The sequence below is a fragment of the Mastacembelus armatus genome, chromosome 2 (genome assembly GCF_900324485.2).
Source record: "Mastacembelus armatus chromosome 2, fMasArm1.2, whole genome shotgun sequence".
Taxonomy (NCBI): domain Eukaryota; kingdom Metazoa; phylum Chordata; class Actinopteri; order Synbranchiformes; family Mastacembelidae; genus Mastacembelus; species Mastacembelus armatus.
The window spans coordinates 8,620,664-8,645,759 of NC_046634.1; the positions used below are offsets into that span (position 1 = coordinate 8,620,664).

At 42.2% G+C, this 25,096-nt stretch overlaps 2 protein-coding genes across 3 annotated transcripts; one reads left to right on the plus strand and one right to left on the minus strand.

Moving 5' to 3' along the window:
- Positions 1 to 333: 333 nt before the first annotated feature.
- LOC113127448 (collagen alpha-2(V) chain-like) lies at positions 334 to 19,764 on the minus strand. The gene is made up of 55 exons (XM_026302036.1): positions 19,522 to 19,764; positions 15,242 to 15,460; positions 14,933 to 15,157; positions 14,688 to 14,704; positions 14,550 to 14,582; positions 14,394 to 14,426; positions 14,131 to 14,184; positions 13,925 to 14,026; positions 13,753 to 13,827; positions 13,620 to 13,664; positions 13,469 to 13,522; positions 13,257 to 13,310; positions 12,974 to 13,027; positions 12,647 to 12,700; positions 12,479 to 12,532; positions 12,104 to 12,148; positions 11,974 to 12,027; positions 11,846 to 11,890; positions 11,583 to 11,636; positions 11,334 to 11,432; positions 11,182 to 11,226; positions 9,770 to 9,868; positions 9,570 to 9,623; positions 9,337 to 9,444; positions 9,114 to 9,167; positions 8,934 to 9,032; positions 8,614 to 8,667; positions 8,398 to 8,496; positions 7,635 to 7,688; positions 7,491 to 7,544; positions 7,356 to 7,409; positions 7,139 to 7,192; positions 6,989 to 7,033; positions 6,767 to 6,865; positions 6,556 to 6,663; positions 6,140 to 6,193; positions 5,956 to 6,009; positions 5,553 to 5,606; positions 5,398 to 5,451; positions 5,158 to 5,265; positions 4,919 to 4,972; positions 4,711 to 4,764; positions 4,447 to 4,608; positions 4,243 to 4,350; positions 4,040 to 4,147; positions 3,789 to 3,842; positions 3,590 to 3,697; positions 3,432 to 3,485; positions 3,183 to 3,290; positions 3,039 to 3,092; positions 2,441 to 2,548; positions 1,799 to 2,159; positions 1,473 to 1,663; positions 1,067 to 1,309; positions 334 to 985 (listed from the first exon to the last, which is right to left on the minus strand). The coding sequence occupies exons 1-55, from the start codon at positions 19,613 to 19,615 to the stop codon at positions 839 to 841; spliced, it is 4,782 nt and encodes a 1,593-aa protein (XP_026157821.1). The 5' UTR covers positions 19,616 to 19,764; the 3' UTR covers positions 334 to 838.
- A 2,138-nt stretch (positions 19,765 to 21,902) lies between these two features.
- Positions 21,903 to 25,096, plus strand: pjvk (pejvakin). Of its 2 annotated transcripts, XM_026302060.1 has the most exons (6): positions 21,903 to 22,113; positions 22,766 to 22,961; positions 23,425 to 23,566; positions 23,824 to 23,941; positions 24,565 to 24,708; positions 24,795 to 25,096. In XM_026302060.1, the coding sequence occupies exons 1-6, from the start codon at positions 21,903 to 21,905 to the stop codon at positions 25,094 to 25,096; spliced, it is 1,113 nt and encodes a 370-aa protein (XP_026157845.1). The 2 variants fall into 2 exon arrangements, with proteins under 2 accessions (XP_026157845.1, XP_026157846.1); XM_026302061.1 differs by lacking the exon at positions 24,565 to 24,708.

The window sequence follows — 25,096 nt, forward strand, 5'->3', positions numbered from 1 at the left end:
CAGGTGAAACCAGTTAACTGTGATTGAATGACTGAAAGGAAAACAACTGTCTCCCTCCAGTGGTGAGATGGAAACTCATTTTCAGACTGAAATGCTGCTGTTCATGAGGGGACGCTCACTATTTAGTCAGTGTTTCTTGATTTAGTTTGAAGAGCACAGTCATTCCAAAGTAAGTCATTTATTCCACATCCATAGTCAACAATAAACAAATAATTTGCAATTTACAGTCATATGTTGCATTTACAGTTGGAGAGTTTTAAACAGGAGATACGAAGGTTCTCTGTTGAAAAAGTAAATAGGTTCTTGCACAGAACTCAATAATTTAGTTTCAAGCATGATTTTCATTTTTATTCCATTAAACATAAGAACTACAGTCACTGCCATTTAAACTCTTGTCCTGTCCAGGCCTCTGGATGTGTGTTTACTGAAAAAAAAGCCATCGCTGCTAAAAACTGAAAAGGTTTCAATCATTTTCTTTACCCCAAACCTTCTGCTCTGATGCAAACTGCTTTAATAAAGACAGTTTCTGGCAGTTTTTCCAGTTCATGCTGGTTTATTTTGTTTTCATGTTCACATCTCAGACTTTTGTTCACCCACATGCATTTTCCTGTGCAGTACTTAAGATTGTAAATTTATTGACAGGATGAATAAATTACGTCACTGTCCTACTACTCACACTGCTGCCATATGCTGGCAGACAGCAAGTACTCATGGGAAATGTAGGCATGTGTGAAGAACCTTTTATTGACACTCATATGAAGTCTTTATTCTAATATTTTTGGTGATGATGGTACTTCTCTACAAAGGGCTATTTGTGTCCACCCTGTGTCGAGTTACTTTATGAGAAACACACAGGACTGATGTCCAGGCCGAACTCCTGATCAGGCTTTCCAATGTCCATGGGGGCCAAGTCCACGACAGGCAGCCTGGTTGACGTTTGAGTCCTGTACTCAATAACTGTCTTGCCCCACTCTCCGTTTGATTTCTAAAGAAAAAACAAATGAAACACATTAATTGTCTCCTAATTGTTTTTCATCAATGGTTAGGTTTACTGATGAAGACTTACTGAGCATCCATCCTCAATGACAGTGTATCGGAGGCGGCTGATGCCTTGTGCTCTCAGCTCCTGGCCGTTGAAACCTCTGAGGACCAAAGCCGCCTTCAGGTTGCTGCTCTTCTCGTCTTTATACGCCACGATGTTCCTGCAGTGGAAGGTGATGTTCTGGTGCGACTCTTTGGACAAAAGCTGCAGCAGCTTGATCTGAACAGCCACCTCATTAGGCTGCTCCTCCTTATTCCCATAGCTGAACTGAAAGTAGATGTCAATTTGACATGATTACACCCAGAACATGCTGGAAAGATCTGCAGCCTATTTTTCCTGGACACATCCTGACTGGAATACCTAAACCCATCAAAGATTTTAAAGCTTTTGCAAAAACACACACATCCACATGACACTCCTGGTTCCTTACTTTAGTTCCACCATTCATGTCGGCTCCAAACCAGATGGTTTTGTTGGTACTGGGACTGGATTTCGTCCACCAGGCTTTGCGGGGAATGTTGGCTGGATTGGCAGAAATGCAGGTTTCCCCAGTTTCCATATTACAAAAGACCTTAATGGCATCTTTTGTGCTTCCTTGGTTTGGATCAAGCCAGTACAAACCTGTATCCAATGCAGAAAAAAGACTGGAAGGCGTAAGACCAATGGGTCTGCATATGTACTGTATAGGTCTAAAAATAAATGAAAATAGGGTCTAGATTATCATAAAACAGAAGAAAAGGAAAACAGGACCCGTACCACTCTTTTTCTGAGGGTAACACTGCTTGACATCCTGACAGGTTTTCGCAGGGTTCATCTTGCTGCCGTCTGGGCTGCGAAGATTTTGCAGATGTCCACTGAGGGTCTTCAGCGTGGCATGGACGCCAGTGTCTGCACGCAAGATGGCTGACTTCTTGTTTGGAAGGGCCTCATCTTCGTTCATCTCAGGAAGAGTTTCAGCAGGATCAGACCCCATGTCATCCTCGACAAATTCTACAGCTTCTGGCACAATGTCGCCTCCATCGTAGTCCACGGGTACAGCGAAGAGATCTTCAGCGGCTGCGGTGGGGGGTCCAGGTGAGCCTGGAGGGCCAGGGGGGCCAGCTTCTCCAGGTGGACCCTGACAAAAAAGAGATAATCATTGCACACAGAAGGAAGGTCATGAATGCTTTCTCATTTGCAGCAATGTGATGCTTAACTTGTACCCACTCCAGCTAATCAGCGATCCAAAGCTCTGGTTCAATATGAGCTATAATACAAAATAATGGGATTCATTATCTTCTGGGTCACTACTGCAAAAAGTGAGTGTTACTGATTTTAGACTATCGCACTGACTGTAGGTCCCTCAGGATAAGAACAAAATGCTGATTGTTTGAAATTTAAAAAGGAGTTTAGTGTCACCTGTGCTCCAATGTCTCCACCAGCTCCTCTGCTTCCCGGAGCACCCATTGGTCCAGGGTGGCCGGGGTTTCCTTCCTTTCCAGGAGGACCCAATACTCCCGGAGGACCCTAAAAGGATGGAAAACAGTGAGAAATTTGTCATGTTAAATACAACACAGCACAGTTTAGCACCTCCATGCATATCCAGCCATTATCTATACCCGCTTATTCTTTAACCAGGGTCCCAGGGATCTGCTGGAGCCTATCCCAGCTCTCTTTGGGTGAAAGGCAGGGGTACACCCTGGACAGGTCCCCAGTCCATCACAGGGCCACATAGAGACAAACAACCTCACACACTCACACTCACTCCTATGGGCAATTTAGAGTCACCAATCAACCTGACGTACATGTTTTTGGACTGTGGGAGGAAACCAGAGTACCTGGAGAAAACCCACACAAGCACAGGGAGAACATGCAGACTCCACACAGAAAGGCCCCTGATGGGTTTCAAACCAGGAACCTTCTTGCTGTGAGGCAACAGTGCTAACCACTCATCCACCATGCTGCCCCGCATGCATATCATATCTGTTTACAACATTCTGTTGTATTGTGCACTTACTCGTGGCCCGGCTGGTCCAACAATGCCTACAGCCCCTACATCTCCTGTGGCGCCCTGAAACCCAAAGTAAGCAGACTCAAGATTGTTTGGTTCTAAAGATAGAGTGACCAATTTTCAGCTCTGAACTATAAACATGCTGCTTACAGCTATGCCTGGCAAACCATGGAGTCCGGTGAAGCCTCTGTGTCCTTTCTGCCCCCGTTCTCCCTGTTCTCCAGCTGCTCCTTTATCTCCCTGTGGTCCTTGAGGGCCCTAAAGACAGATACAGCATGGTAAGTCAACACATTACCATTTAAAATATTTTAAACTAAAAACAAGCACACATTTTATTTAACTGCTCATGTTGAGCTGTAAAATTGTTGTTGGGTAATGACAGGGTGGTTTCATGCTTACCACTTTCCCCCGGACTCCAGCTGCTCCTAGAGGTCCTTGGGGGCCTCTGGCACCCTAACTCCAAACAAGCAGACAGTGTGACTGTATTGACAGAGCTGGATATGTGGCTGACAGATGCAACATGTTAAATCAGTTAAATTTCTGTTTGTGAAACTCACATTTTCTCCTCTTGGTCCTGGACCGCCTGTAATTCCCACTGGTCCCTCTGTTCCTGGAGACCCTGTAGCACCAGCCAGACCCTCTGTACCAGGATTACCCCTTTCTCCCTGAAAATACACACAATGTAGTGATTACACACCTAATAGTATTTGTACCATTATCTGATTTTACTACTTTACAGCAGGTATTTAATCTTACCCTCTCCCCTACAAGACCGTCTTTACCAGGAGGCCCCTCCTCTCCAGCGATACCCTGAGTAAACACAGATATTAAGATGATAAATGTAAGAGATGTATATGAATATAAATCTAATAATGTAGTTTATTTTAAAGAGAAATTCAAATTGTTTTGAAAGTCTGGCCAATGTTACTATGAAATGCGCAGTGATCGAGATAAAAACATCAGTAAACACTTAAAGCTGTACAATGACAGACACTGATTGGACAGACCTCTGGGCCAGCTTCTCCTCTGGGCCCCGTGGGTCCTGGTAAACCAACTCCTCCAGCAGGCCCTGTGCCCCCCTGTGCTCCAGGAGCTCCAGGTTTTCCTGGTGGACCCTGAGAAATAAATTAGCACAAAGTTTAAATGCTTGTTCACATGGTTCAAGAGCCCACTCTGTAAATGAAAACAAAGCTATCAGGAGAATACATACATCAGGGCCTGGCAGGCCCAGCATGCCTCGCTCTCCCCTGGCTCCAGGGTGGCCCACGATGCCGCGCTGTCCTGCGACACCAGCAGGTCCTGGAGGCCCATCAGCACCCTGAAGGAGAAACACAGGAGCAAACAAACAATGGAAACATGTCAGCGTTATCTGTGTCCAGCTGCTGGAACATCAGCAGTGTGAGCTGCCTCTTACCGGAGGACCGTCCTCCCCGGAGTCTCCCTTCTCCCCTGAGCCTCCAGGTGGACCCGGGGGTCCTGACTCTCCTTGACGTCCTACAGCACCATTCTCTCCTCGAATCCCAGGTGGGCCCTGTTTTCCTGGCTCACCTATGGGCCCGTCTGCCCCAACAGCACCCTGAAACCCATGATCTTCCCTCACTACAACTGTGACTACTTAACATGAAGATTGCTCAATGCTGTCAAAGTAGATGTGGTCTGATATAACCAATTAACTCACAAGAGCACCGGGTGGTCCAACTCCTCCAGGCAACCCAGGAAAACCAGGAGAGCCCTACAGGAAGAAAACACATCTAATAAGAGCCTAAGTTTACTGGTAAAACCATGAATAGTTCTCTACACCTTTTACAAAGCGCTTCAGAATAACACTGATACCACCTGATGTTTAGGTTTAAAAGAAATTACTGGTTGTCAACATGTTTACTCACCGTTGGACCCTGCGTTCCTCTGCCACCTTTCAACCCACTCACACCAACAGGCCCCTACAGCACAAATAGATGAGATGAGTATGAATATAAACTGAGTGATCAGCTCTAATTACCTGACCAGGTACAGCTCAGTATAAACAGTCTGTAAAGGTTCTAACCAGTGTGTGTTTGTAGATAAAGACATTGTGGACTTTCACTGAATACAGGTATGTCTCTTTCTACAGCTTTCAGGTGCGTACCTGTGCTCCTGGTTTCCCAGCCATTCCCTGTGGCCCCGGTGGTCCTGTTTCTCCCTTTGGACCTGTTTCACCTGTTTCACCTTTGACCCCAGGCTGACCATCAGGACCCTGGTAAAGGGGTCAATGATGGTAAGTGTCTTTTCAATAAAATTGTAGTATTTTAACTTTTGATTTTGTGCCTGTTGATTCATTTCTATATTTTGCACTGTCGTGCTTTAGCTGTATTTAGTGTTCACTTACAGAAGGTCCAGAGAGGCCAGCAGCACCTGTTGGACCAAGATCTCCAGTAGAACCCTGTTAATATCATCAGACACACAAGCACAAACTTTTATCAAGAAAAACATTCAACTCCTGAACTAAATTGAATGTCAGTTTATTAACAATGATCAACTTACAGCAATTCCTCTTGAGCCTCGGCGTCCTGCAGGGCCTGGTGGACCAGGTTCACCCTGAAATAAAGGAACAACCCAAAAAATAAAAGTTCTGACATCAACAGAATAAGGTTCATGGTCATTCAGCCTCATTATAAGAACTATATGGCTGCCCCTTTGAACTGAAAAGCAGAAATCTTCTTAGCTCTGTCTAAGAGACTTATCATTTGATATCAATCTCATTTAGACCTGATACCTCAACTGTCCTGCTTTTCTGTTTATTACTGAATTTCATTTGAAGATTATCCATTTGTGGCACTTTTGGTGACTGATTCTATGTTAGCATTTTATCTGAACGTGATCATGCTGGCTACTCACATTTCTAGATATAGAATATATTTCCTAAAAATTATACTTTTGCACTCACCTTTTCTCCATTGGGTCCACTGGAACCAGTAGGTCCAACAGGACCAGGAAGTCCCTTTTAATAACACAAAAATATCATATTAGATTGAAGAACTGTATGATTGTCCGGCACTGATGGTTTAACAGTGAATGTGTTCATTCTGCAGCATCATTTGCATCCAGACCATCATACTGAGGCCACTCACCCGTGCACCATCAGCGCCTGCTTGACCCTCAGGTCCTTTCTCTCCAACAGAGCCCTGTTTGAAGAATTCAGCCTCATCAGTCTTTTCCCTGCTTAACACTGTTTCTCTACTAGACTTTATCTACAGACACTGTTTCAAAGAGGTAAGTCTCAGAGTTTGAGATATATAAAACCTTTCAGGGTTCCCATAGCACTGCAACAACTGTATTTCTCATTTTGCAGCAATATAACCCATAAAATGACTGGTACAGTCTGTTAAAATGACTTAGGTTAATTCCAAATATTTGATATTAAACTACAAACGGTCCACTTTTAAAAGAGACCAGGGACATGAATATAATCTTTAGGGTTAAAGATTAGTAGCCATTTTATTTTGGGTATGCCATTTTGGGGTTTGTGCACATGCTGGTAACTTACAGCATCTCCCTTCGGGCCGGAGGGTCCTGGTATGCCCCTCTCTCCAGGCATACCTTGAAGTCCTGGTCCTCCTGGCTCTCCGAAAGCACCCTTTGGACCAGGGCTCCCCTAACATATACATGAAAGAATCACAGGAACTCAAAATTATTATTCATTGTGCAGGGTCTTTCATCTGTGTGCATCAAGTCTTTTGGTTTTATTATTACGACACCTTTTGCCCATCTGGTCCGGGTGCACCTGGACTACCTTTGGGCCCCTGCAGCCCATTAGGTCCAATTTCACCTCTTTCTCCTGGGGGCCCTCTTTCTCCCTGTGAGGACAACCAGTGAATAAAAGATGAGCAACAGTGTTTTACTGTTCTAAACAATAAAATGTAAACACTAGAAGTCGACTGAGGAGCTTAGTGAGGACTGAGAACAGAAAGTAGACCTACCCTTGGACCCAGTGCCCCGACAGCCCCAGCCTCTCCAGCAAGACCCTTCAAGAAGACAATAATTTTATCATATACAGTATATTATTTAGAAGCTAAATAGAATATCATCTACAAATATTTGTATGTGTGTGTGTGTGTGTGTTGTCATACCTCATCACCTGGTTTTCCTGGCTCTCCGGGTGCGCCTGGCAGTCCTGGCAAACCCTAAAACATCAAACCAGTTTTTATCTACATTAATGACTTACATCTTAATACACTGGTATAAATAAATGAGGCTTCAAGGTTTAGATTCTGTTTTTTGTACTTTTAAACAGCCAGTTAGTCCCCAGTGAAATGTATATTTTTACAGTGATGTGCTTCAGTATACCTGGAAACCATTCAACCCCTGTGGACCATGTTCTCCTCTTTTCCCTGCAAGACCCTAGAAAAAGTAAAATATAACATGATCTAATGATATTGTTATTAATCATTGATAATTTTCTCAGTAGCAGGGGGTGCTTACAGCTGGGCCAGTGGGACCAGCAGCTCCTTCTTCTCCATCTTTTCCATTTGGTCCCTAGAAAACAGGTATTTTTTTACTGTTTACCTGTATATTTGTACTTTGGTAAAGAGAATAGTAACTTAATATATTAATAGTGATAGTTACCCTTTGACCTGGAGGTCCAGGATTTCCAGCCTCTCCAATTTTCCCAGCATCACCCTAAAAATAAATAAGAACCAAACCACAGTGATCATCACTGTCGGTACAGTTTCTACATCACTCTCATTTATTTACATGTATTCATGTGGAAGCACATTTTCTATGAGTTTGTACTTTTACTCTGAGGTGATTATTGAAGACAACATGGGGTTAGGTTGTGAATGTTCTCTTTACTCTGTTCTATGGAGGTGACTGCTGTATTTGTATTTTTAATGTGTTTGTGCTGCATCACACGTTCTCCTGCATTTGCATGGTATGTTTGCTGTGCTTTGCACTACACTTACATTGTGTACCTTATGTATCCTGTTGGTGTCTCAACAGCACTGAAGTTGTCTGGAACTTTTTAATTATTTTAGTTTTTATTTATTTTTGTAAGTGGAAAACAAGGTTGAGATATTATTTTATACCATTTTACAGTGAATAAAGACCCCATAGATAGAGAAAACCTATGATCAGTGTTTGTGTTTAATGCCCAATCCTTTTAGACTATCTCCTTTATGAGTTTATTCATTCTCTTATTTATTTTAATATATGTTTGACTTTACACTAGAAACCTGCAGGATTGCAGTTGACTCTGTCTTCATCACTTCATCACTGAATATCACATTACAAGCAGCACAGTGGTGGGAAATATTGTTATATCTGGTTATTGCGAGTTCTTAATAATGCCTATGGTCATAATTTGTCAGGTAATCTCAAATACACTGACAGCGAAGCCTTTTGGTCCCGCCACGCCCATCGATCCAGCTGGACCTCTGTTTCCGACAGAACCTGCTGGGCCTGGTTTGCCATCTTCTCCTGCTGAGCCCTAGAAGGACAAAACAAACATGAAACTCCTGCCATCATGAAAGAAATACTGCACTATAGGTTTGGAGATGATTTAAGTAGTGAAACATGAGGGGTGAAAATAAAAGGCTTTCGTTACCATTGGTCCTGGTTTTCCTTCTGCTCCTTGTGCACCGATAAGTCCCGTCAGACCCTGTGAAAAAAGACAGAATGAGATCTACAATTACAGAACAATCTTAGATACGTCTCTGGCATGACATCTTACAAGTACTATGTCTTCAAAAGTTATTAAGGTCCTTTGTTGTGACATTGCTCTGTCTGTACAGCTGATTACTATACAGTCCAAAAACACAGCTAAAACAGCAAAAAGTCACATCTAAGCTCCATGCAATGCTGAAATTGTGTTAAAAAACCCAAAATGAAATGACTGCATAGGATATTTAGCTGAGTCTGTGTTACCCGAGCTCCTGTTAAACCTGGCTCTCCATTGCGTCCTGGATCTCCAGGTAAACCTTTGGTGCCTGTAGCCCCTGGCAACCCTCTTTCACCCTGGGCCCCCTGTTTGGCCAAACATCAGATATTCAAAACTTAGACAAATGTGATAAAATTAGCATTTTTTTACTTGATAAGTCAACTCACCTTCTGACCCGGTAAACCATCAGCACCAGGGAAACCTCTGTTTCCTGGAGCACCCTGGAATGCAGAGGTCGTATGTAAGTATTACATGGATAAATGTTGCAATCTAAAAACCAAAAGGATGCTTATTTTACAAACTGAAGTATATTGGGTCCTGAGACTAAATGCTTTTAACAACCTACGGCAGTAGTTTGTTCAGCCTTTGTGATCAATAATCCCAACTCACTGTCTCTCCTGAAGGTCCTGCAGGCCCAATGGATCCAGCATCACCTCGTGCTCCACGCTTCCCATCTTCTCCCATTGGGCCTAATGGACCCGGAGCACCATGGTCACCCTAACATGGCACAGAAATCAATAATCAGGCATCAGCCTCCAGTCAAACTATCTGTTAATAAACCAACACATGACATTAACAATGTACTTTTATTGCCTTTAATTTCAAAGTGGTAAACAACTTACTCTTTCTCCTTTGAGTCCAGCTTCTCCTTTGATTCCAAGTACTCCAACATCACCCTGTAAGGACATGAGAAGACGTCAGCATCAAAACATAAAGATCCCAATTCATAAAGTGCAAATAAAAAACAGGGAAAGAGAATAAAGTCATCCTACAGGATCATTGTATCCAACCAAAACAAATTATATGACAGCAGATCTAATACCGCTTGGCCCTTTGGTCCTGGAGCTCCTGTAACTCCCTGGGGGCCGGGGGCACCGGGTGGACCCAGCAAACCTGCTGGACCCTGAACTCCTGCTAAACCCTGGGACGGATAAGGGATAATCACATTAATTTGAAAAATCCAACCTGAATCACCAAGTGAGAGTCTGAAGGTCACAGATCTGTAGGCAAACATGTTGTAGGAGAATCAGTGTATGGCTCCTTCTTTGGTTTTTCTCGTTTAAAAAAAAAATCAGAAAAAAATAATAATAAATGGGTTGTTTTTTTGTTTTTTCGTATTTAAATAAAAACAGAAATTCTGATTAATGTAAAAACCACATAGTTTGATTTTGCTTTAAGGGTTCTAAATCCAAAACAGAAAATATTTTTATTTTAATGTATTATTTTGATTATTGTGACACCGGAAGTGTCGGGACACGGGAGGCGGGAAACTGGTTGGACCGCGAAAAGGCAGAGAAAATATTATAATAGGCTATTTATCTAAATATGTCCAGGCCATGGCTGCACTTGAACCTTATTCTGCTTTAGTTAAAGAACTTTTTAAGAGCGGAAAACACTCAGAAATCTTTGCTTTGTTATGTTGCTGTCCTAGCTATCAGGAGGTTCTGGAGCACAATTCGAGAATCATGTTTCCGACGATTTATTGGAAACGGCAGTAATTTCTTCAATTTACGAGGTATATTGTTGTCAGTACTTTCTGAGTTAAGAACTAGTTTAACACTGTGTGTTTGTGTTTGTGTATTACAGCACTTTACGGCACTTGAGTTTACGACTCCCGCCGCTGTCACCAGAACTTCCCTTGATTTCCGGTTCGGTAAGGTTCCCAAACTAAGCGCATGTAGGTGTGCATATAGATATAAAATGGTTTGAAAGTTTTCGTTTTAACCTTTATAATGAAAAAATGTGGCATTTTTTTATTTTTCGAATTTCTGTTTTTGTTTTTATTCAAAGACAAAAAAACACCCTAGTTATTTGTTTTTTCTGATTTTGTTTTGAAACGGGAAATACACGAATTTAGGAGTTTACATCAATCTGCTAATATTCATAATTTAGGCAGGCGTCATGCTCTGGTTCCTGGCTTCTGGGTTTTATTTTGATAAGACTTCCTGTCTGGTGCATATTCACTTACCTCCCCTCCTGGTTTCACCACAGGACCTGCATTTAAGATCCCCAATAAATTCCCTCCTGCCTAAATCCCACACTAACTGCTCTGCTGTGTAACTACAACATCTCCTTGCTTGTGAAGCTTCCTCTTGCTGTTATGCTTCACACTGCTCTCAGTGTCAGAGCGGCTCTATCTGTTCAATAGTCCCCACAGTAAAACCTCTGATTCGGTCACTGCCTCCTTGGGTTGTGTTTTTGGGTCCTACCTACAAAACCTGCAGGTGCACTCACCGTTTGGCCACGAGCCCCTGGACCTCCATCAGATCCTGCTGCTCCCTGTTAAAAATAAAATATTAACTAATTAATGTTAAGTTTCAAATTTTCCTGGAGTTTTCCCACTTACCCACCTAAAAAACACAAAGACAGAATTTAGATTAACACACCTGTTGTCCTGGAGGACCAGGGCGTCCAACATGTCCAGCATCACCTCTGGGTCCCTGCTGTCCTGGGCTTCCTCTCACCCCTGTTGGTCCAGCTTCACCCTGCACCAGAGGACACATTTAGATCTACACATGCAGTGTACGGAGATTAGAAAATTACCTTCAACTCATGTCATCACTTCACTTATTCAAGACTCAAGCTTTCACAGTGCACTAATTAAAGTACAGTTATTTGGCTGCAGACAATCTCACCTTCATTCCCGGGCTACCGGGGAATCCTGGCGCACCGGGGATTCCTATTGGACCCTGTAGTTTAAGAAAACTTTTCAATATTCATTGTATGTTTGGCTGAGTGTTAACAGGTCACATCAGTGTCTCTTCAGTTAGCATCACTATTTGTAAAGACTTGCATGATTTTCACTGTGGTGTTGTGTCGTGTTTGAAGTGCCCTTTAGTAGAGAGCTAATACTGCTACTAATGTTATGTGCATTTATACATTACATATAAATTCTTACCAGAGGACCTGGTTTGCCAGGATCTCCAGATCCACCACGTTTTCCCTAAGAGAGAAAGAGAGTAAATGTCTTAATCCTGAAAGACCATTTTAAATGGTTTTAAATCCACTGTTTTATTTTTTTCTTACCACAGGACCAGTTGGTCCAGCTCTGCCTCTTTCTCCCTGCATCCCCAGTGGCCCCTGAAACAAACACACCCTCAGTATCTGTGTAAATCGCATAACTGGACTATACACTGTGGTGATGAGTGCTGCCTACCAGCGGGCCTGGAGCACCCATTGCACCAGGACTACCAGATGAGCCCTGCAAAACAAGACACGTAGAAAAGATGAGGTTTAAAACTCTCTTTGTTATAAATCAAATTGTAAGACGTTTTTCCTGATGTGGATTAAGTTCCTTGTTTTATACACAGTGGAAGGAAAAAAACAGTAAAGGGTTTATTGCAACAGCTAAGGTTCATAATTGAAACTTTTTGTGCAGTAAACATCTTCACCGGGTTTTTAGCCCAAACAATGATGCATGTTTTTTATTTTCCAACATAACATAAGCTCTTTTAATAAATAATGACAGAGGAGTAGTATTAAGAGGAATCAATAGGGAGGAACAAGATCAGGTGACCTACAGTCTTCATACCTTAGCCCCAACTGCTCCAGACTCGCCTCTTGTCCCAGTAAGACCAGCATTTCCCTGTTGGAGAGGTTTTAATTCACAAGCAGGTACATTGTTAAGTGTCATTAGGACAAAAACACCTGAATAATACTTATGAAGAGAAGACTCAGTAAAGTTGTTCATATCTCTGACCTTGTGACCTTTCAGTCCTGGAAGACCCGGAAGTCCTGGGAATCCTCTTGCACCCTTCAATAAAAATATATCAGTGTGAATTCCCAACCTGCACCAGTTCTACCTGTGTTTTCTCTTCATTTAGTTTCCATCAACCAATTCTAACATGCATGCTGGGATTACTGGGGAGATTCAGGTCTGTCAGCCAAACCGCAGTTATTTTCTTCTCTTGTCTAACAGAGAAATCAAGTTCGTATATGAACATAGATCACTAATGAGTTTGATTGTGTCAGTGTTACATTTAAATTCATTTAAATTTGGTGTGAACTCCGCACGACATATGGTTACCACTGATCCTGGAAATCCTGGTTCTCCTGTAGCCCCTGCAGGTCCAGATTCTCCCTGAGCAGAAAAAAATTAAACAATAAAGTATTTATTACAGTACTATTCTTCCCAGTTGCCATTCTGGAAATGCTAATAATAAAAGGACAGCCCACAATAATGAGAGCAAAAATCATCAACAGCCATAATAACATTACTGCTAATGTAAAAACCAGTAATACCAAGTGGGAAAATGCTAAAATAAATGAGGTGACTTATTTTCAAATGGATGTGTGTATGTTGGACTCACATCAGGTCCAGGTTTTCCTGGCGGCCCGTCAGGTCCTCGATGACCTGGCTCACCCTGTGGACAAACACATGGACAAAGAGCAGTCAGCAGCACAGTTCTGTTAAACTATTAAACTTACTTCAGCTTAAACATCATCATTTAAAGCCATAGCTCCAGTGGCTCTCAGGCCTGCATGTGGCATCACCTCAATGGGAAAACAGAAATACTCCTACCATTGATCCTGGTTCTCCAGCATCTCCTGGAAGCCCTTGACCACCAGTCGGACCCTGGATTAGAAAGGAGACAATATGAGATATATCAGTTGTTATTACTTAAGAATGAGTCGTCAAGCCTTTAAATTTTTAGGTGGAAACTCAAACGTACTGGTGATCCAGATGGCCCTGGAGGTCCTCGTGGTCCTGGTTCACCCTGATAAAGCCACATGTCACTCAGTGTCACTGTCAAATAAGTCACATACAGTGGGTTTTTCCAATACATGTATGTCTGCAGCACTTACCCTTGATCCTGAGACCATGTGAGCCAAACCAGACTTCTCACTGAAACCTGAAGCCATCTGTGACACTAGGTTTCCCTTTTGTGAAGAGTTTCATTTAAAATAAATGTCTATAACTAAAACAGGGCAGTGTTTAATTTTCTGCCAAAGTTGTGTATTTCTGCAGAAAACTCACCCCAGGATGGGAAGGATGGGAAGGATGGCCTGGCGGTCCAGGCTCCCCTGGATTTCCTGGCACACCGGGCTCTCCGTCAAATCCTGCAGGCCCTGGGAATCCCTGTATGAAAACATATTAATGAGAGACAACTCACTGAAGCCTGGTCGTAGTCTGAGCAGCAAAGAGGCCTGAGCTTTGTTCTTCACCGACTCAGTCAGACTCACCCGTCGGCCTTTAAAGCCTCTCGGTCCAGGATGTCCCTGAGTTCCCGGAGGACCCTGCACCACAAACACAGGTATCACACATTATGTTCATAACACTGCACTGCATTACTGCACATGCACTTTATGACCTCATCCTATTATGCATGTGAATGTGGACCTTAAACCCCCCAATGTGACTCAAAATTCATGTAAATGTATTAGGCCTACATATAAATTTCCATTTACTGTTCCAGCATGTACATTATAAAAGCAATAAAACCCACCGAGGGTCCTGGAAGTCCAGGGTTCCCCACCACCTGAGAATATAACATCACTGTTAAGGCTCAGGACAAAAACAAAACTGAAAACAGAAGATCTAAACTGAAATATAATATGGCCATAATCATAATCATTGTTATTTAGTTTGTGAGACTGCTTACATATGGGATATCCCCTGGTTCACCTTTTTGTCCCTATGAAGGAAATACGTCAACAAATTGTTGTAATTTAAAGAGTAAAAAGGTTTTTCTCATTTTTAATTTTTTAAATATTACAGGTTGGAATTTATCATGACTTACCTTGAAACCCATAATTTCTTTGGGAAAACAGAAATAAAGTTAATTATATTGATATTTAACTCTGCTCAGTGATATCATGTGTTAAACCTAAATGATTTATGTAGTGTCCTACAGTACAGTTTATTTTCATTTAGCTTGGCAGATATTACAGCTTTTGAACTCTGTGATTATCGACAACAGTAAATCTGTAATAATGTAAATCAGAATATTTCAGTCACAAAATAAATAAGTGGGATTTGCTTCACCAATCCTCCTGCTGGCACTGGCGAAGTTGTCACACACGGGGCAGCACTCTCCCTCAGGGGTGACGACCTTCTCACAGTTCGGCAGCGCCTGACACTGCACCTCATCACAGATGGTGACACCATTGTCACAGACACAGACACGACAAGGCTCAGGTTTCCAGATGTCATTGTGATGGTGCAGCTCGCCGTCGTCTGCGCAGCTTTCCCCGCTCTTCTCCTCTGCGGCTACAGTAGAGAACACAAACAGGGATGATGTCTCTAAAGCAGCGTAACCTGAGCCTGAAACACGCAGTCAGGATGAACATTCACCTGGTGTGGGGTCTGTGCTGGGTGTGGGTGTTGAACCTGCAGCCAAGCACACGGGGCAGCACTCGCCCTCTGGGGTCACAGTTTTCTGGCAGTTACCAAGGTCCTCACACACCACATCTTCACACACAGTAGTCCCCATATCACACACACAGATCCGGCATGGCTCTGGGTTCCACATGTCATTGTGGGCGTAGACCTTTCCATTTTCTGTGCAGGTATCTGTGAAAAACAGAAATGCAGGGAAATCAAATCTGTGGCTTATTGGAAATGATTTTGAATTTCACTGTTTTAAGAAATTCAGCTATCAAATCAAAATTTGCAGGATTTGTAGGTCAGTATCTCAAATGTGCCTAAATGAATCACGCAGCATCAAATTTATGGATAAAATAAAAAATAAATGCAAATCATAAACAAAACTGAAATAAATATAAACATCCAAATACAACAGTCCCTGAAGACAGTGTGATGTACTTCCCCTTCCAGCCAGCAGGCTGTGCTCACCCCTCATGTATTACAATAAAAACAGATAGAGTGCTGCTATCACTCAGTACAAGTTTGTATCAATCATTTAGTGCAGGAATCTTTAAATATTATGTATATGTTATATTATACTGTTAAACTATTCCATTTTATTACATTTTTTGTCTTAAAGTTTGGTTTGGTTTTGGTGCAGTTTGTGTTTAGTTCGTTGTGCATTTTGGTTCTTGAAATCTTCAGTTTTTCTTGTTGTTGTTGTTGTTGTTGTTGTTGTTGTTGTTGTTGTTGTTGTGTACCACATAGAGTCATGATTTTATAAAAGCACAGTTTCAACCAGCCGGTTATTTATGTTGAAACTTGCATTTAGTTCACATGGTCTGTCCTGTTTTCACTGCAGTTGACAGGAACAGAAAGACATTAAATTGAAAAAAAAAAAAAAAAGCTCTTTATAATTATGACCCTCTAAATTTAAAGGGGAATTCCTGAATTTCATATCACTGTGAGTTCAACATCAACTACAGGGCTCTGAGACTGCACATTTATAATGGAAAAACTATGTTAAACTGCAGCTGTGGCGTTTTAAAGGGCATTTAAGAGGCAAGTAGAGTCTATGTAAAGATGCTGTTAAGATGCATTATGGGAAGTGCACTCTGGCCTTGGCTGAATTGACTGGCTATTTATCGTTGTATAATCTCTCTCTCACAAATCCCCAAACTTGCACTGACAGACACTTTGAGGCAAATTGCCACTGGCAGCATTGGAGCATGGTACTTGGAGTCTTCAGGCTGGCAGTGACTAGTCTGTGGTTGAACTTGACAGCTCCTGGCGGCAAATGTGTCTATAAACGTGTCTGTATGAAAGTATGTAATCAACTGTGCACCCGTAATGTCTCTGTCTCAGCTGAAAACAAGATGAGACCTACAGTTTTCATGTTTGCACATCATGGTACACAAAACATGTCATTTAATCAGAAACTATCTCCTAAAATTAAAAGTCTGAATGAAAGATGCCTGTGCAATCCTGTAATTCATTTTGATTTTTCAAATTATGTTTTTTGAAGGGTAAAAAGGAGAAAGTCAAACTGCCTCACTCATCTGGGAATGTTGCTCAGGAAATAAAATTATAAAGACTCTTTTCAGCAGAATTTCTCAAACATGAGAGAGAGTAGACATCCTTGACTCCATCCTCTTTTTTTAAAAAAAAAAAGAAACATTTCAGGCAAAAGTGCAAAACTAAAAAGAACCAAGAGAAAAAACAAATATATCCACCTGCTACAGGCTTTTTGAGCATATTTTAATTCAGGCAGTTTGGTGACGTCTGCAAGTTCTAATTATGTGGTGCAGCCTCTCCCCACGAGGGAGGCTGGTTTTCAAAAGCAGGAGTTATTTCAGGGGAAACCACAGTATCTGTATTATATGTTGGGTTTGGGTAAAACTTGTGGCTTGCCTTTATTTGGGAGCGCACAGAGGTGCCACGCCCAAAGGAGCCCGCCTGCTCCAAAAACCTGCTTCACACTGAGGTGCAGCTGCAGCACTGAGACAAGAACTAAAACAAGCTGTGGGTTTATATTAGCAGCAGAACTTTTCCAACATCATGGTTTTCTTTTCTTCTGCAACTTTTTCTTTGGGGTAAAGAACCTTTTATTCTGAGAAAAATGCATTTATGTCATAAAGATTTGTAGATTACGTAAATGTTTTTCTTTACATGGCATTCAGAAGAGTTTCTAAGGCGGTGGCCTTGATTTGGATGAAGTGATGGCTTAGATACAGCATGAGAACAATTATCAGGCCTTTGCGTGTGATGAGCACTGTCCCTGCATCTGTATGACCCTGTCGTTTGCAGCCCACAATGTCTGAACACAGGTTTATTCAGGAACAATATTTAAGCGACATAAACTGAACGTCAGCCAGTGATTTACCACCTGAAGGCTGAATCAGGTTGAAATGATTTATGGGATATAAAAGGAAAATATTTCTCATCTGCCTTCTTTCAAAAGAAAACGGTCAAAGATCGACAGAACCGACAGAGGCATTTCAGTACCGCTCTGCTTTTCCATTTTCTGTACTTTTTACTGCACCACATTTATTTGATAACTTTAGTTTCTTTTCAGAATCAGATCATGAAACTTTATTGATCCCCGGTGGGAAATTGACCCATGATTGAAAGTTACCCAGCAGTATGGAAGGTACTTCAAACATGTTGAAGACAAAAATGTGTCAATAATTAGAATCCACTGATTATTATACACAAAAATGTGAAATGTGTGATTCTTGCGACTTCCAGTAGTTTTTTAGGCCACGGCAAAAACTGTGTTAGAGCGTCAAAAAGCGAAACAGACAAAAGGTTTTGAAGTCCATGCTCACTGTCTCTTTCCATTTTCTTCATTCAAACACACACATGCACACACACACGGCCAAGAACAGCAAACTAAAGTCTAAAAAGGCTCTAAGCCACTGTCATAAATCTGAGTTCATAACAAACACTGACAGAACCAGGTAGGTCTGAGTTTATTGTCTGAGTTCAGCCTGATACGACACTGGTTTAATGTGTCTTTATTACCTAATCATATGGTATTAGATGACTCTTGGGATTCAACAGCAACATGAATATAAAAATAAAAGCGAAAAGTGCTGCAAGAACTTGTGCATTTTTTTCATGTGTGAATTTCTGGACAATTTGAAATCTTTAAAAACAATTCAAATAGTTTTTCTAGAACTATATATGCAAATGGTGAATCTTTATGCTAAAGCCATCTAGCTTAGCTTAGCATTAAGCCTGGAAAGGGCCGCGACAACAGGAAGGAGGTGGAGGAAGCTTCAGTGGAGGGGAACGCGGTTAGAAGTGAGCAAATGATATTTCATATCCAGCATCCTCACGTTCTGGGTGTGTCTTGTCTGCCTTTGGCCCCATGTCTGACCAAAATTAGTGGCCTGCTTTTGTCCATCCCATCCACAAGGCCACATCATTATAGCCATGGCTCTCCAAACCCCTTCATTCAGCTTCAACCTCGCACTGAAATAACCCAGCCACTCTGTGCTCTGCAGCGTGTACTTCACATCACCCGGAACATTTTATTTTAGAAAACCGAATCTGTGACGGGAACACTGTCTTGAGTTTTTGTGTCAGTGATATGGGGCCACTTTAGCCTCAGTATCAGGCATGAATTTCACTTTTATTCCAAGAGGTTAGGAGCAGTGTTGAAGCTTGTTCTCACCTGTAAACAATTCCTGAAAAGTTTGCAGCTTTGCCAGTTGTTTTATGTTTCCACATACATAATTACCACTTAGTGGTTTTAGCAGCTTCATGAGCTTCCCATTAAGGCCAAATAAACCTTTCTGGTCTAGGCTGTGGGTGTGATTTTAACCTTTACTTCTCAAACCGCAAGGCCAGTGTGGTGTTAGGGCGCAGTTTAAAGTGAACCAAGGAGCAGGAAATCTGCAAGAGACGAGAAACCCAAGCCCAAACCACCTCCAAAACTTTTCATAAGACAAAATCATAAACTAAATAAAATGAGACAAATAAAAAAACAAACAGTAATTGTTTTCATTGGACTCGGATACATGAATCACGACATTTATGTCAAGAGTCCAACATAAAACACACATGAAAAATGTGTGTGTATCCAGCACAGTGACAACAGATACATTATAGGAATATTTTATGAACTTAAAGTTTATATTTTAGCACAGAAGCAGGAAACAACCACGACATTTATGACCTTTTTTGTTCCATTGTTGAATAAAACTGTCAGCACTTAAACGTCTCAGGTACATCAGAAAGCAGAAGGAGCAGCTGTCGCTCACCTTTCTTGGTGTCTTCTTGGCAGCTCACGGCGATCACCTGAGCCAAGGTGAGGATCAGGCACACAGTAATCCTAGAGTGCAGTGAGGGGCCCATGTCTGGATGCCAGACATGCAACGTCCTCACAGCACAGCCGCCGCAAAACAGACGAAGAAGTCACAGAGAGCCCGACCCCGAGCTACAGCATCCAGACTGGAAAACCCAAATATCCCTGAGTGGAACAGGCTCCTGGGTGAGCGATTACTGCAGACTGAAACAAGCTCCCTCTTCACCCCCCACGTCCCTCCTCCTTCTCTCGCTCTCCTCCTCCTCTTCTCTCATCTCTTTATTTATTTTATTTTCTTTGCTTTAAATCAAGGCCACCCCCCTCCTCCTCATTGTGGCCTGGAAAGATGCAGCTAATTAGAGACTGAGTTTAAAAGTGATCAACCAAGCGGCTGACGACAGGAGGTGGGCTGGATGATGCTGCTGAAGAAGAGTTTTGAAGCTGAAGTTGTGCATGTTTGTCAGGATACTGTTGTTTTTGCGTGTTAGTCCTTTCACCTTTATACTGCCTGATACTACACTTTAAAATGTGCACTACACTTAATTAATTCTAGACGTCAGAATCTCCTGTTTGTGAGCTTTTATTTTGTACAACCTGTTGATTTGGTCATGTCTGCTGGTTTTGGGAACATGTGAGTGAAATGATTTCTATGATTTTATTGGATAATGTGGCGAACTGTATGCAGGAAGATTCTGTATTTTACTTAGAAACCGAACTAGAAGAACTTTTCTTGTTTTCTTCTTTATGAATTCTTTAACAAGGGTCAATGTTCCTGGAAGGACATGTTGGAAATAAAACAACCTTCAGATGATTAAAGATTTTTTTTTCTTGTTGCTAACTACCTGGAATTTGGTTTGCCGCCCTACATCTGTGCACTCCAGCTTAAGTGGTTTACAACATGCATGTTACACTCATCTGATGTGTTTTCCAGGGCAAATGTCTGAGAGCATCATGCAGCCCACCAACCCCTGAGGTGATGTCCGGAAAACAAAACAAACATTTTGAAAATCTTCATGGTCTCTTGTGATCTTAACAAGTAAACTTATTTATTCGAAAGTGCCCTTTCTGTCAAGGGATGAGGAGGATTTCACTTGTTTCCTTTGCAGAACAAGTCAGGAAGTGTTTACAGCGCTTGAAGAACAGACTGCTTTCCCATTAAAGAGTCAGGCCACAGGGGAAAGAAACAGAAGCAGATGGGAAGACAGTTCCTCCATCAGATCAGAGTTCAGCTTCTGCACATTTAGACTTTTATACACTAAGATGAACCAGCTTAGAGAACACAAAAGTGAGAGTGTTTGAAACGGCGTGTTTGTCTGATGAAACTGCTTCGAAGCACCAAATCAGGTGGTGTCGTGTGGTGATTCTGTCAGGACTACAGTTCTTCCAGCTGGTGAACCAACAGCTTTATACCTAAAAAGTCCATATTTGGACTGGGGTGTTACATCTTAATTGATAAATGTAACTGCTTGGAGAAAGTTAGTCACAGTTTATCTCTGCTGCATGTTCAGTGTAAATTACAGAAAGGCCCTTGAGTCATACTTTCAAGGAATTACAATACACAACCACTGTGACTGAACTTAAAAATTACAGGGAGTGGATCGTATAGAAAACTAATACTGACCTCAGCTCCTCTGGTAAGAAGGTTTCTGACATGTGGTCTTTAAATCCTTCAGGCTATTCCTGGATGTATAAGCTAGACAGCAGTGCAGCCACAGAGAAGATCGGCCTGTGGTCATGCAGGACACACACTGGGACAGTGGAGGCCATCAGTCAGCAAGGTGGATATTATCCAAACTAAAAAAAGCTGCAATGAAAAAACAAAACCACAGAGACATTGCTAAAAAAAATAATCTACACCGTTTCTCAGGCATACTAAATAAAGTCCTGGGTCTAAAGGAAATGTTCCATGAATCACAAATCAAAGGGAAACAACGATTTAGGACAAGGACAGACGTATTTAGGTGATGATTCTGCACTGCCTCCTTTTTTCCTTCTTCACCCTTCACTTTTTTGGGGTGTTATAGAAACATTTTTTCAACACATATTGGCTGCTAAAAATCACATTTACTCACTACAGAATATATGAAAAGATGCTATAATTAGTAATTCGCTTTTTTTAATCTCATTAATCATGTGACAGGAAGTTACAGGCACTGACCTATCAGGTTAACACACACCTTGTCCCATATTACCTTACACACTTCCTACATTATTTAACGTTTCACAAGATTGAAAGAACACTCCTGAATTAGGTCCTGCAGCAAACAAGAGCAGTGAATAGGCCCTGAGGTTTTTTGGAACATATGTTTATTCCGATTCAAGGCTCATGCATTTGAAATGTTTGCAGCAGCCACTAAGAACTTTGTGAAACAGGTCGGAGGCACAGGGAGGTTGATCCCCGTCCCGAGTCTGAGTGAGGCCGACCGCTACCAGCCCCTCAGCCTGGTTACCAAGAAGAGGAAGAGGCATTTCTGGAAGAAGAACAAGTACGCCTCGACACCTTTCTCACTGAAAGACATCCTGGTCGGGGAGAAAGAGATAACAGCAGGTACGTCAGTGAAACATGTTTTCTCTTTAAGTAGCTTCAAAAGTAAAAAAAAAACAACAATATTATTCTGATGTTTGAGCTGCAGCTGCTGCACTGATACCTGCAAACTTCACAGTTAATACATTCTGAACTCTGCAGCTCTGCTCCCCACCTCTTGCCCTGATAAAACTAATTTACAAATTTACATCTTATCCTTTTACTTCTCAAAACCGAACCATCTGCTGCTATTTTACAAATCATCCTTCAGCTCTCTGCTGGCAAAAAAGCACAAAAGGACAAATTCTGGTGTCTTGTCAGAAGATTTAAATAGTTAATGAAGGGACCGCACTGTGCCATCTGTGTTTTATGCGTCTGTGGTGACACATTGTCCTGAACAGAAGTTTACAGAAACATGAATCACACTGCATCTCACTAAGTTTTTATTTATTTCATTTATTTAACATGCTGTTTAGCTCAGCTGTAGACTGTATGCTCAATATACCTCAGCAGCTCGTTAGCTGCTAGATCTCATTATTTATTAATAAGGATCATTTAGACTAAATGACATTAACAATAAAAGGCTATTAGAGGGCAAAAGTCTAACATTTTTTGCAGGATTTATTTTCACAGTTTTAAAATAACATCACTGAATGATTCTCTGATCCTTTAACAGGAGTCTCCTCCTATCAGCTCCTCAACTATGAGGATAAATCTGATGTAGCGCTCAATGGTCGATTAGGAAACCACATCATCAACGACGTGGGGTTCAACATCAGCGGCTCAGACTCTGTGGCCGTCAAAGCCTCTTTTGGCATCGTGACCAAACATGAGCTGGAGGTCCCTACATTACTGCGGGAACTTAGCTCCAGGTATCCCAGCATCCTCTGTGTTTTTTCAACAGCTGCTCGGTGTGTGTGCACTTATCTTAACCTGCTGGGTCTCACAGCACCACGTTACCACTTAGGTCTGATTACGTGAGGTGCCATCAAGGTAATGATTTATTAATAATCAAGCTGAAAGATCTATTTTTTGATCAGTGTGATCAATGTTTTTGAGTAGAGACACAGCTGGCAGTTGTTTTCCTTCATGTAAATTTGGCTTGTGTTCTTCCTAACTAGAGTAGTGATATCTAGTGATATCTGACCTCTGACCCTGTGACAGTGGGAATGTGAGGAGAGGGTTTCCCTGTAAGGATGAATAAATGATGATGTTATTCTACACTGGCACATGCACAGGAGCTACACGCAAGACAGAAAATACACAGCAGATGTCGTACTGTTCGATATTAACAGGCGTTTTAAAGTTCTGGCATAAAGTATTTTGTTCTTTCAGGAAAGTGGACCTGGATCACTGCCTGGTTCGTCAGTCCAAAGAGAGCGGCCGGAGCGTTCTCTGTGTTGTTGTGGAGAGCATCCGCACCACCCGTCAGTGCTCCCTGAGCGTACACGCTGGGATGAGAGGGACAACCATGCGGGTAAACACACACACACACACACACACACACATACACATGGTTTATGTTCTTAGGCATGTACCCTAAACTTACCAATGCAAACACTGTATGTTGGATCGAAGCAAGTTGGAGAAACTGAGTCAAGCAACAAGAAAAAGTAGATGATTTTGCTGGTGAGACTATTCTACGATACAATAGTTTTTTTAGTTCAGCGTTTCTACAAACAATCTGACTCTGCCAGTCATCCGACCAATCAGCCTGTGTCTGCTCTGCTGCAGTTTCAGATCGATGACGGCAGAAACCCCAAAGGTCGGGACAAGGCCATCGTCATCCCGGCTCACACCACCATCGCCTTCAGCATCTGTGAGCTGTTTGTACGGCTGGACGGCCGGCTTGGTAGGCCAGTCGCCATCAAGCTCATCTCACACAGTTACACAAGTTAGATACAGAAGCACAAATGTTCTCTGGTCTGCCATGAGGCTCCATGTGTCAGGCTGAATTTAACAGCCCTTCATATGCTTTTGAAACAGGTTTTTAAACAAACACATTCTTCAACTGTGGGAATAGAAATGGTTAAATGAAGCTCATAATGCTGAAATTACAAACTGCCTTCAACAGACTATAAACGACTACTATGAAAGCAGAAAATCAACAGGACACTTAGGGGATAATGGATGTGTCTTGTAGGAAAATTGAAGGCTTGAATCCCTTTGTGGATAAAAGCTGTTTTCCCACATGAAACACTGTCTGTGTATTAGGTGTGTTTAACCCCTGAAGTTCCTCAGAATTCAAACTTTCATACCATGAATTCTTACATTAAAAGCAGGAGAAACAAAGGCAGCATGGTTGTACTGTCACCTCACAGTATTCAACCTCTCAGTCCTCCCTTTGTCTGGGTGGGTTTCCTCCATGCCCACAGTCCAAACACAGGTTAGGGTTAAGTGGTGACTAAATTCCACTTAGGTCTGAGTGCTGGTCTGTCACTGAGTCAGCCCGGATGTCTTCTTCTTCTGTGCCAGATATTTGTGTAACCCCAGAGTCTCAGGGGGGATTTGAGCGGGAGCAGATCAGTGAGCAGCTCGGTGGTTTCATCGGACGTTTCTCTATGGGTCGACTGCGCCGTTTCCTGTCCGGGATCATTTATGGAAACCCTTTCAGGGCAGGTGTGGCATTGTCTTCTGTTACATAATAAGCGCACCTTTACTTTCACCATGCTGCTGCCATTTTGCTTTATCTACTTCTTGTGTAGATGACCGAACATTTGAGGAGCTCACCCACTCTGACACCTACATGGAAGACGTGGTGACGGACTACTATGAGAAAGCCGCCAGCATGACGGATATTTCCACCGCCTACCTGAGGGAAAGCTCCCACACACGGGTCAACCTCCTCAAACACAACATCCCTAAAGGGCCTTGTGCTCTGTGTGGTATGGGCAACCAGAAGCGGGAAACTGTCTACGGCTGTCTGGAGTGTTCAACAAGGGGCCAAAAATATGTCCGCCTGCATGTGGTGCCCTGTTTTGACCTTTGGCACAAAACACTGAGGTGA

What these genes read in the sequence shown, in the direction of transcription:
- pjvk (XM_026302060.1), top strand. Translation starts at nt 21,903, where the DNA reads ATGTTTGCAGCAGCCACTAAGAACTTTGTGAAACAGGTCGGAGGCACA. An exon ending in ACGGCTGGACGGCCGGCTTG is followed by an intron (nt 23,942 to 24,564) that starts GTAGGCCAGTCG and finishes CTTCTGTGCCAG; the next exon opens with ATATTTGTGTAACCCCAGAG. An exon ending in TGGAAACCCTTTCAGGGCAG is followed by an intron (nt 24,709 to 24,794) that starts GTGTGGCATTGT and finishes CTTCTTGTGTAG; the next exon opens with ATGACCGAACATTTGAGGAG.
- LOC113127448 (XM_026302036.1), bottom strand. Translation starts at nt 19,615, where the DNA reads ATGGGCCCCTCACTGCACTCTAGGATTACTGTGTGCCTGATCCTCACC. An exon ending in CCAAGAAGACACCAAGAAAG is followed by an intron (nt 15,461 to 19,521) that starts GTGAGCGACAGC and finishes TGTTTTTCACAG; the next exon opens with ATACCTGCACAGAAAATGGA. An exon ending in AACCAGGGGATATCCCATAT is followed by an intron (nt 14,427 to 14,549) that starts GTAAGCAGTCTC and finishes TTATATTCTCAG; the next exon opens with GTGGTGGGGAACCCTGGACT.